This window comes from Echinops telfairi, unplaced genomic scaffold (assembly GCF_000313985.2).
Source record: "Echinops telfairi isolate 266 unplaced genomic scaffold, ASM31398v2 ScPeMD7_7458;HRSCAF=8496, whole genome shotgun sequence".
NCBI classification, from domain to species: domain Eukaryota; kingdom Metazoa; phylum Chordata; class Mammalia; order Afrosoricida; family Tenrecidae; genus Echinops; species Echinops telfairi.
Window position 1 is genome coordinate 27,233,737 of NW_022111358.1, and position 12,473 is coordinate 27,246,209.

General features: G+C 39.5%; 1 protein-coding gene across 13 annotated transcripts in view; it reads left to right on the forward strand.

Annotated features, from left to right (window-relative positions):
• Nucleotides 1-1,118: 1,118 nt before the first annotated feature.
• CDK12 (cyclin dependent kinase 12) overlaps nucleotides 1,119-12,473 on the forward strand; it is a 58,726-nt gene continuing 47,371 nt past the window's right edge. For 12 of the 13 annotated variants that reach the window (XM_045299705.1, XM_045299708.1, XM_045299706.1 and 9 more), the window contains exons 1-2: nucleotides 1,282-2,402; nucleotides 6,700-7,584. In XM_045299705.1, the coding sequence (XP_045155640.1) occupies nucleotides 1,351-2,402; nucleotides 6,700-7,584 (1,937 nt within the window). In that variant the 5' untranslated portion in view covers nucleotides 1,282-1,350. Of the gene's footprint in view, nucleotides 2,403-6,699; nucleotides 7,585-12,473 lie in introns of all 13 variants that reach the window. The other variant, XM_045299715.1, reaches the window with a different exon arrangement.

Here is a 12,473-nt window from a genome sequence, read left to right on the forward strand (position 1 = left end):
GCCAATGTAGGTTTTTTTTTTCTTGTTCGTGCATGCTATGCTTTTCATATAATTATAATCTGTGAGATGAGGTTAGATCCCAGGAGAGCTATGGAACGATCCCGAGAGGGAATGAATGTCAGATTCTTAGATTTAAAGCAAAAGGTGGAGCGAAGTAATGAAAGCACTTGTGTTTTCGAGTCAGACAAGTGGCACTTGTTTTGTTAAGTTATTTAGCCTCTGTGAGGCTTGCATTATCTGTAAAATAGGGGTGAGTAGTATTTTGTGGCCAGGAGAGCTTTGAAAATTCGCGATAATGTATGTTTAATGCGTAGCATGTAGTATCCAACATGTAAATGGGAAGCATCATTATAAGAGACGGGTTGAATCGTCGCCACTCTTTTGAACCTTTTGCCCTGTTAACAATCTTATCTTGGTAGTTAAGTGAGTTTGTTACAAAGTATGCTCTAAAATTGGTTTGCGTTGGAGCCTTGGTGTATTTGTTCAATGAGTTTTCGACAAAGTTTTGATGAAAACAAAATCCTGCTAGTTCCGTTTTAATAAAGTTTTGCCCAAACCGGGGGAGGGAGCGCGGTGGACTATAGGGCAGGAGGAGGGGAAGAGAACGGATTTATCGCGGGAGTTTGGCAAACGCGTTTCTGGCACGGGCCTCCTTCTCGCGTTGTTTCACAAACAGGCGAGAGGTGAAAGGGAAGCAGGAAGTATCGCGAGAACTAACCGGATTGTCGCGATGACTTGTGGGATTGCCCCCCTCCCCCTCTCCTAAGTGCCGTTTCGGTTTAACCTAGTGTGTGACTGAGTCTGAGGGAGCGAGTGAGTGAGGTATTGAGGTGAGGCGGTGGCAAGGAAAGGGGCTCCCTTAGGAACGACAGACAAAGGGGGCGTGGGGCACCTAGGCCGCGGGATCTCAGCAAAAGAAGCCGCCCCGAGCCGGGCTACCGGGTCGGGGAAGGGCCCGCGCTGTCCTCACAGGGCCCCAGGATCGGAGTCGGCCCCTCCACCCCAGGCCGTCGTCTTACTACTTCCTCGCCCTCCCCGGCGCCGGTGCCTGAGGGAGAAGGAAAACAGACGTGAACAGCGGCCCGGGTCTCGCAACTCCACTGCTGAAGAACTCTTATTTCTCCCTTGGCACCGTCACCCCCCACCTCATGTAGGAGGGTGCTAAGGAGTTGGGAGGGAGGAGGAGCCTGGGCTACATACAGCCCACACTCCCTCCAGGGGCACTTCCCTCCCCACCCCCCTCCAGGGGCACTTTGGTGGGTGTGGGCTCGGGGCTGGAGGGGGAGGGTGGGGCCTACTTTGTGGCGTGCTGGGGAACTTTTTCCCCTTCTTGAAGCCAGGGGAAAGGGAATGCCCAATTCAGAAAGACATGGGGGCAAGAAGGACGGTGGTGGAGGCGCTTCTGGAACTTTGCAGCCGTCATCGGGAGGTGGCAGCTCCAACAGCAGAGAGCGTCACCGCTTGGTGTCGAAGCACAAACGGCACAAATCCAAGCACTCCAAAGACATGGGGCTGGTGACCACTGAAGTCGCACCTTTGGGTACAATTATCAAACCTTTAGTGGAATACGACGACATCAGCTCGGATTCGGACACCTTCTCCGACGACATGGCCTTTAAACTCGATCGGAGAGAGACTGACGAGCGCCGCGGAGCGGAGCGGAGCGATCGCCTGCACAAACACCGGCACCACCAGCACCGCCGCTCCCGGGACTTAGTCAAAACCAAACCGACGGAAAAAATGAAAAACCAGGAAGTCTCCAGCAAGTCGGGGTCGACGAAGGACCGGGGCTCAGCGAGTGCGAAGCGTCCCAACGAGGAGAACGAGGACTGTGGGAAGTCCCAGCTGTCGAAGAGCAGCGGCGGCCTCAAGGAATCCCGGTCTTCCAAGCTCCATAAAGAGAGACCGCGGAAAGAGCGAGAGGTGAAGTCGGGGCACAAAGATCGGAGTAAAAGCCATCGGAAACGGGAAACACCCAAAAGTTACAAAACCGCGGACAGCCCCAAACGGCGATCCCGGAGTCCCCACCGGAAGTGGTCCGACAGCCCCAAGCAAGACGATAGCCCCTCGGGAGCATCTTACGGCCAAGATTATGACCTTAGCCCGCCGAGGTCTCACACCTCCAGTAATTATGATTCCTACAAGAAGAGTCCGGGAAGCACCTCCCGGAGGCAGTCCGCTAGCCCGCCGTACAAGGAGCCTTCGGCCTACCAGTCCAGCGCCCGCTCGCCCAGCCCCTACAGTCGGCGCCAGCGCTCTGTGAGCCCCTATAGCCGGCGGAGATCATCCAGCTACGAGAGGAGTGGCTCCTACAGTGGTAGGTCACCCAGTCCCTACGGTCGGCGGCGGTCCAGCAGCCCGTTCATGAGCAAGCGGTCCCTGAGTCGCAGCCCACTTCCCAGGTAAGTCGGTCCTCTGGCAGCCCCTTCTCGTTTGGGGTGGGCTGCGGAAGAGGAGCTGGGCGCTCATTCCCTGGGTTGGCATATCCACGAAGGCCCCAGGTGTGTTCCAGCCCTCACGGACTTCAGGGTGGGGAGTGGAAGGGGGTTAACCACCTCTAAATCTAGCATCAGCGACACCGCCGAGGCGCCTGGCTGGCTGGACCTGCTGAAGGTAGGTGCTTCTCCCGGAGACCCCCTGCTCAGCCAGAGCAAAGAGCTGGGCCTGGGACCCAGAGTGGGCCTAGCTGTTTATTTTGCTTTGTCTTACATTTCGGTAATCACCTGGGCATGAATGCTTTAGGTTTTATTGACTCGGATTGGGGAATTAAGCAATTACAAATTCTCATTTGTATTATCTTGATGCTATTTCACTAGGCCATCCCACCATATGTGCTGCTTCTAAACCTGTAAAGTGTTTCCATTTCCCAATTGATGGAGTTTTAATAACTAGTTAAGACGCACGTATTTTGAACTGGTTTTTCTTGTGGAAATTCCACCAACTGGTTCCTTTTACTTTTTGGTGGCATATCCTGGCACAATTTGGTTCTAATGACCATTTGGTTTTCTTCTTTAATTGCAACTATCCATGTATACATTTATAAATGCACATGTGCTTTCTTGGTGGTGCTGTAGATTAGGTAGTGAGTGGGCTACTAAACCCCAAGGTGGACAGTTCAAGCCCACCAGCCACTATGCAGGATAAAGATGAGGCTGACTAATCCAGTAAGTATTTAGTCTCAGAAACCCTATACAGGGCCTCTCTGAATCAGAACTGTATGGCAGTGGGCTTGGCTTTTGGTTTATACACACACAAGCACGCACTCCAAGAGGTTTGTGGGGAAATTTTCTACTCCCATTTTTCCAATAACTTTTTGAAGCCCCCTGTATGCAATTTGCTACTTTGACATTTTTTTGCATGTACATTTCTTTGATACTCATTACCTTAATGTTGAGCAACTGTCACAGTTAACCAAAACTTAGTACCCCCAAAGCCTTGACTCTCCTTTTTTTTCTTCCCTCTCACCCCTGGTAACCACCGGTGAACTTTGTTCTTTAGACAGTTGCCTACTGTGAGAGTATTTGACCCTTTAGGCAGACCTTTTCACTCAGCATAATTTCAAGATCCTTATTTTTCCTTATTTCGTTTTCTTTTTTTTTTTTTTAATTTCGTTTTCTTTACATCACCAATACCGTACCTTGTGACCACAAGCAATTTCCCAAATCTTTTCCTTTAAAAATGGTGATAATGCCTTCATGGTGATATTCTTGTGAGAAAGACATGTTAATTTGAAATTTGATTGTTGGAATGAATTATCTCTGGGAAACTCAGTTCCCCCATGTAAGGTCTATGTACTCGCTCTATCTACAAAAGCAGAATGTGGACTTTGGGGTTCTTAAGTGGACTTTGGGGAATCTGAATGGACTTGTATCTCTGTTTTTGTGATCTTTGGCAAATTATTTAATTTCTCCATACCTGAATTTCTTCGTGTTTGAAATGATAAACCTGTTCTTAGTTTCCTTGTCTTTCACAATTCAATTATGAAGAAATTAGAGTATATATTTATATATACACATACAGATAACAGAGCACCGCCCGGCAACTTCTGCCTATGAATCAGGATAATGTTGAAAACTAGTTGAGAATTTATATTAATTTAAAAAACTCCGTGCAAGCCTTTCATATGTCAGTGTGTGTGATTTTTGCTGACATTAATTACTCACGAGCTAGTTTGAATTCAAACTCCGTGGTTCCTAGGTGTTAGCATCTAAAGTTTCTTAGTCGTTTTTTCCCCTAATTATATACTTTCAACTACAAAGTAGTTGAAAAAATTGCATATATATCATTTAGATTGTATCACATGTTTATCCATCTCCATTTAGCCATCAGTCCATTATTTTATTTTTCCTCTCAAAGTAAGTTGCAGGCATCAATATACTTCAGTCAAACATGCTAGCGTGCATACTATTTGCTCCGCTTACATTGTTTTTGAAGGGATGAAGACTAAAAGTTATATACATTAAATGCATGTCTGAGATGTACTATTTCTAAAATTACTTAGTTTTGACTTGTCTTTTTTTTTTTTTTCAAGGAAGCATTTTCTGGACATAGGTGTTCTTGAATGAGTAGCCTTATTAAGGCTCTTGTGCTCTGGGAAGTACAATGAGGCTGAAATGTGAAAAAAAGTTTGAATAACAATTACTTCTTTGCAATGATTCCTTTAGGTTTCTTGGAGCAAATGGTCCATCTTAAGTTCTGCCTTCCTCTTAATTGGCACGAGTGCAAAAATGATAAAAATAAATCCACAAGAAGTTGGAAGTACAGTACAATACCATAGTGTTTTTAGAGTTACAGGTTACATTTTAGTTGTCTACTGGCACATTTTCTTTTTATATATATATATATATATATATCATATTTAAATTTATGAGTTGTTATCTACTATTACCTATATTAAACACCCACCACCACCACTTTTTCTCCTCATTCTGGAGGCACATCTGGATTTCAAATATAGCATTTGTATCATTAAAAGTGTCATAATTGTGTGGCCATCTAAATGTCCTATAAAACCAGTAGGCTTCTATTGTTCAAGTTGAAAGGTTTATAGTAGAGGGTTCTAGGAAGATTTGGCCATGCTATAAGACTAAAGAAATATGGTTTATGGTGCATAATCTGTAGAATTTCTAGTGTTTGGGGTTCTGGAAGTTTTACCTATAATTCAAGCAGCAAAACTTTTTTGTTTCATCTAAATTGTATAAGAGAAATAGTAATTTTCTTAAGAGTACTTTTATTTCATTAATTCACATAACTTTTTAGTATTTTCTATCTTTATGCTCAAATGTTTTCTAATTTGAGTACTGTTGGTTCCAACAATGGCTTTTTATTTGGAATACTATATCTTTGGAGCAAACTTCCAAAAGCAGTATAAGTCAAAGAAAACCATGACTTCTGTCATGTGTATGGCTTCTCCAACACATATGCGCTGTTTGAAATTTACCAGTGACCTAGGGCAGTGGTGATAATCTGGACTGGGAACAATTTGCTTTAGACTCCTGGGTAAACTCTGTTTTGTCTAGTTGCATTACTGTTGTGGTTCGTGGCATCCCCCCCCCATACACACACACACACACACATTAAGGCCTGAGCAGGTTAAACTTCGCTATAAAAAGCAAAAAAGAATTAATGAAATTTGGATTTCAGTTTAAAATAATCTACTTTGTAAATTCTCAGACTTTATTTCCCAATTCTTTCAAAGGAAGTACATAAATTGAAAGTACAATAATGCACCTTACTGTAGAAGTTCCTAAAAAATTGATTGGGAATTATTTTATATAAAAAATACCAGTGTAGGCATAACTTTATTATAAATCAGCGATATAAGGAACAGAAGATTTTCCTGGGATCTGCCAAGTAAGTAACTGTAGTTTTGTTTTTGTTTTGTTTTGTTTTAGTAACTGTAGTTTTAAAATTTAGGTTTTCTTGAAGCATATGGGTTACTTTTAAGTTCCTGATTAACATGTTCTAGCTCTGATTCTTTGTCATATTTTTCACTTTATTGAAGACTAAAACTAAATTTTGAAAGAAACCACTGTGAATATGCCTATTTCTTTTCCAAGGTGCAAAAAAAAAAAAAAAAATATATATATATATACACACACACACACACACAATTTTCTTCAATTGAATACAATAGTGGATAATATTTTTAGTGTCATGCCCAGATTGTTCCTCTGTTATTAGGATCTTATATGAAGTGTATGCTGATTGTAATTAAGGAACCAGTATTGATAACTTTATTCATATTTTCTTAGGTTTTACCAACGTAATACTCTTTTTCCATTTCCAGATCCTATCCAAGATGGTTGTATGCAATGATTCAGAGTGAGCCTATAGGACAGATAAAACTATCCCTTAGGGTTTTCAAGTCCATATTCTTTTTAAATTATTTATTTATTTTTTAGTTTTTCAAGTCTATGTTCTTTGTGAAAGCAGATTGCCACATTTTCCTCCTGCAGCACAGCTAGTGGGTTTCAGTCAGCAGCCAAGCACTTAACCACTTTACCACTGGAACTCCTGCCTGTCCAGGGTATCATGTTATATTTAGTCATCCTGACTCTTGGCTATGGCAGTTTATCAGACTTTCCTTTTGTTCTGGTGATACTTACTGTATTTCTCCCCAGCTTATTTTACTAATCTATTTTCCTCCATCTATTGCTAAGTCTATCCTTTTAAAACTGCCATTTCCTTTTTCTGCAGGAAATCCATGAAGTCCAGAAGTAGAAGTCCTGCATATTCAAGACATTCATCTTCTCATAGTAAAAAGAAAAGATCCGGGTCACGCAGCCGGCATTCCAGTATCTCACCTGTCAGGCTTCCATTGAACTCCAGCCTGGGAGCTGAACTCAGTAGGAAAAAGAAAGAAAGAGCCGCAGCTGCTGCAGCAGCAAAAGTGGATGGAAAGGAATCCAAGGGATCACCTATATTTTTATCCAAAAAAGAAAACAGTTCCATAGAGGCTAAGGATGCAGGCTTGGGGTCTAAAAAGTTACCCAGGGTTGCTAAATTGGAAAAATCAGCTACAGATACTGAACTGGTGAATGTAACACATCTAAACACAGAAAATAAAAATTCTTTAGATACAGGGAACATAAAGTTGGATGAGAACTCTGCAAAACATCCTGCTGTTAAAAATTTGAAAGCACAGGGAACAAAGGACTCTAAACCCATAGCATCAAAAGAGGAGAGTGTTACTCCAAAGGAGACAGAAACATCAGAAAAGGAGACCCTTCCACCTCTCCCGACAGTTACTTCTCCACCACCTCCTTTACCAACTACTACCCCTCCACCTCAGACACCTCCTTTGCCGCCTTTGCCTCCACTACCAACTGTTCCACAACAACCACCTCTGCCTCCTCCCCAAACAGGAATTAGTCAGGCTCTTGCTTCTAGTTCTTCTGCTTTGCCCTCTTCTGCTCACCCAAGGACATCTACTCTGTCCTCTCAGACAAATTCTCAGCCCCCTGTACAGGTTTCTGTGAAGACTCAAGTGTCTGCAATAGCTGCTATTCCACATCTGAAAACTTCAACACTGCCTCCTCTGCCTCTCCCGCCCTTGTTACCTGGAGATGATGACATGGATAGGTAAGTTCCTCAGTTAATTTGAGAAAAATCAGCCCTCCTGATCCTTAGATAATATATTTTCTGTGCTCGTACTTTGTCAGAACTACTCTAGTCTATGGTTTTATTAATGAAACATTCCTTTGATGTTTGGCTTTCAGTACAAAGGGCCATATTTATGATATTTTTACTTGAAAAGTTTTACGATTTCAGATCTAATAACCCAGGTTCTCATAATTTCATTTACTATTACTTTTTGGTTCAGATTTCAAAAATCAATAGTTTTCCAATTAATTTTTTTTAATTTTTAGTACTTTGATAAGAATTAAAAGAATAATGCAATTTGCAGCCATGTCTTTTTTACCTAGATTCAGCAATCGTTAGCTTTTTATTATATTTGCTTTAATTACTAATATCATGACATTTCAGTTTTGACTGTCAGAATATCTCTCCGAAGAACTTTTCTAATGTCAACGCAATACTTCATTACCCTAAAAATATTTAATATTACGTACATAAAAAAATCATATCAATAGTAATATTGTTTGAATACTCATGTTGTTGGGTGTTATTGGGTTTATTATCAACTCATAGTGACGAAGTAGAATTGCCTCAGAATGCTTTTTTGGCTGTAATCTTTCTGAGAGCAAATTGCCAGGTTCCCCCTGCCCCGGAACCACTGTGTCCTTTCAGGCCACGAGTCTTCAGGAAGCAGCCAAGCACTTAATCATTGCCATTCCAGGACCTCTACAAACATTCCTAGTACATAGTCCCCAAAATGTCTTTCATAGCTGCGTTTTATTTTTTGTTTGTTTTTTTGTCTCCTGATCCAGAATCCAGATCATTCTTATTACATATAAGGCTTCTATATAATAAAAATGATACAAGAAGCAAAAGAATATGTAGAATCTTTAATAATTAGAATATAATTCACAATGAAATGATAGACAAAGATCTAGTTTTAATAATTGTTCTGAGTATTGAAAGTGATTATGAGTCATGAATCTGATATTCTGGATCGCATTATAATATTTACTTATTTAATTTCGTGGCAGGACTAGCTAGGTCAGAACCACGTGCCATGACGATCTTAACGTTGCTGGTCCTTCTACTGAGGTCCTACCCTCTTGTTCTGTAGGATATGAATTGGATTTGATTGTAACAAACTTCAGTTGTACATAGAAAAATAAATTACCACTGGTCTTGCATTCCAGACCATCTCCAAAGTCTCCTTTACTTTCCAAGTAACATTAGTTTTAGTGAGACACATTTCAGACCGTTAGGTCTGCATTCTTCCAAACTATTCTGTGCCTTATAGGACAGTACAAATGCATGAAATTTAAAAAAAAGATATCTTAAAAGAATGGTGTCACTCCTATTCATAGTGGTAAAACTGAATTTAAAGAAAATTCCATATGCTTTGTATGCATTTATGAATTGTGCCACATCCTGAGAGCTACAAAGGAGAATAGAATCTCAAATTTATGTAGCAAAGTTTGAGGTACACAATCTACTTCTCACAGATTAATAACTACGTACTTGTTTTTGCAACTTTAGTTAGGAAACATTTGAGCATTATTCAAAAGGACCGTTGCCCGTGACTTGCCCACAGGACCCTCTTTTAATTATTAATGTACACAGTTACTAGAACAATATAAATGTGGCAAGGAGTCTTGATTTTGAATTCTTAATTACTTGGCTAACCCAAGTTTACATATAATAGTTGAGCTTACATTTGTCAATGTAGAATGCAAATTTCCAGAAAGGGCTAATTTTAATTGAAGCCACATGGGATTTTTATCTTTCAACTTGAGGATTAAAGTAAGGCTAGGTAGGCCTTGGGGAATGTGTGGATGAAAGAATGGAATGAACAAAACTATTTTTGCTATACACTGGTTACTGTAATATCCGAATCTTACGTAGTTATTTGTAAATTTATGACATTTTAATATCAGTTGATCTTAAAGCCTTTATTGTTTTCCACATATCAAATTCACAAGCATGAAGTCAATTCCAACTCATAACGACCCTGTAAGACAGTATAGAACTTCCCCTTGGGGTTTCCCAGGCTGTAAATCTGTATGGGAGCTGAAAGCGTCATCTTTATTCCAGGGAGCAGATAGTGGTTTTGAACTGCTGCTGTTCTTGTGGCTAATAGCCCTAGCCTATCACATAACCCACTACACCAGCAAGGCTCCTCTTTCCACATCCAATGTTAGCAAATAACTAATGATAGAAAAATGGAAATGAGAACTTCTTCCATTAATCTTAGTATTTTCATTCTCAGGTTTTAAATTTTAGGTGAATAAAAAAATGTTGATGTCTCCCCATATACAAGCTGCTCCTACCTTTCACATGAATAAATAAATAAATTTTATGTAGGAAGACTTTTCCAAACGAAATCTGAAAGTTGTGTAGAAAACCCATTTATGTTTCTCTGTGTTAGAATGCTTGGCTGCTAACCAGAAGGCTGATGGTTTGATTCACTTGATCACGTTTTGGGAGAATGACTTGGTGATCTATTCACCTAAATACTATAATTTAGAAAGCTCTTGGAGTCATTATGAGTACAAAATAGACAATTGCACCTAACAACAACATTGAAAAACCTTGCTGATGCTTGATCTATAATTCGTGTAGTATCAAGAACCAATGGTTGCAGACATCCACTTCTGATATATAGTATATGGCTTAGCTTTTCTGTATACGGTTTTTAGAAATTTCATGTAACTGCTGACTTTTGTTATTTTGTTTTCTTCTGCCTTATTTTTCTGAAAGTGTGGTTCATTTGTGGCTCATGTGTTCTGTAAATTTTTTTTTAACTTTATAGAAGTATTGAGCCTCTCTATAGAAAAGAAAGTGAGGATCTTTGTGAGCATTCCAGTTTCATTTAGAATTTTGCTAGTAGAAGGCTTGTTTCTTATGTTTTATGTACTCAAACTCACTTTTTACAAGTTTTTAGTATGTGAAGTTTTTTTGAATAGTCAAAATGTAAATTCCATAATCATTCTTTATTAGCAACAAAGGCTTCTTGTCAGAGGTAATCATATTATACCTACAATTCAAATCTCATCTTACTAAGAGACTTGATAACTAAAATTGGGGGAGTTTAAAAGCTTCATGGTTTTGTTTTCGTTTTCAGTTACCATACACATAACCACCACATATGCACCCATCCTCAGATAAATGGAGAACCCAGAAATACTGGTTGATAAGAGTAAACCAGCACTTCTGGTGCCTATTATCAATTAGGTCTTTAACAGTACAGTATTTTTCTCTTATGTTAGACCCGCTTTGTATCTGCCACATGTTCTTAGTATTTTATGCTATTTGTTTTTAGTTGCTGTCAGTTCCAGCTCATAAAGACTCTACAAGAGTAGATGCGTTTTACACGGCGGGGACCTCATCCTATTGGCTAATAGTTGAGCATTTAACCATTTGTGCCACTCAGCGACTCTTCAACACTTTATAGAACTATATTTTACTGTCTTGCACTAAAGGGAAAAGGCCATGATATTGTTAGACAGCGTTTTTGGTATAATAGTGTTAAGTAGGGGTTGACCTCTATTCAAACTGTGTAGTAGTACAGTTCTTACCAAACATTCTTTGTTGAACATGCAAGAAATATAATTTTTCCAAACCTATTTTATATATTTTCTTAGTAGCAAATACTAATCTGAACCCATAACCTTGGAGAAAAGAAAACTAATATAAAACTTTTAACTTGAAATGATGATCACTCATACACTTACATTCTTGTTCTTTAGTGAAGCAGGACTAAGAAATATATTTCTAAGGCATGAGGAATTAAGATTTATAAAAATAGTCTGACATGAGTAGTTGAAAAATTAGGTAATTTTTTTCTTTCCAGAGGTCTTAAAATTGGGTAGGTAGGGTTTCTTTTCATTTTATTAATTTCTATTCTATCCTGACTTAAGAATTTTTGTTATTGGACTCCATTCTCAGGATAGTGCATATTCTAATAATGTTGTTTATTCATAACTAGTAGTAACTCAATAGAAAGTTTCAGAAGTTTCATTTTACATTACAATCACTCCCAATTCTGGCTCATGTGTGGTTTCTTTATTCTACCTGATTTCATAAGGCATTAAAATAATGAATATTAGTAGGAGGCAGTAGCTTTTGAGAGGGTTTTGTTTTGAGTGTATATTCTTATATTTTAAATACATATTCTCCTTTGGAGAGGAGTTAGCATTTCACACACAATGGGCAGCAGCATACTTTTAAAAGATAGATTGCTAAGGATTTAAAAGATATATTAAGTATTCTTTATCATTTTGTGGGAAGATTCATGTAAAGAATATGTATGTAAGTGTGTATCTACTTTCAGAAAAGTGGAAGATCCTACTATGATTGAAATTCTCAGATTCTTTTCATTCTTCTGACGTTGAGGGAATAGAGAAGACAACTCTCTGGTTTTCTTTGTATGCATACATGAAGTGTACTGTATTAACATACATGATATGCATAGCATTACTTTTCCTATCTTCCAGTAGAGCTAGTCCTTCTTGGCCCCAGCTGATGATCCTGAGAGGCCTTTTGCTACCTTAATGATTCTAAGAGTAGTTATTTGGGATGCCCTTTAGTTTGTTTGTTTGTTTGTTTGTTTGTTTTGCCCTTTAGATTTTAATTTGAAGGGTTTTAACCATTTTTCTGATCAGAGATGGTTTTCTGCTTCCAAATTAGAATAAATGAGTTATCTTCACCAGTTTTAATTTCCTGTAAACACCCTAAAAGAACTTTTGCAAAGGAGCCCTAGAGGTGTTGTGGGTTATGGGTTAAAGAGCAGTAAAGCTGTTTGGTCAGTTTTAACCTACGAACCAGCCTCTTGACAGAAGAAAGATGAGGCTTTTACTCCCCTAAAGATTTACATCCTCAGAAACCTAAGGGGG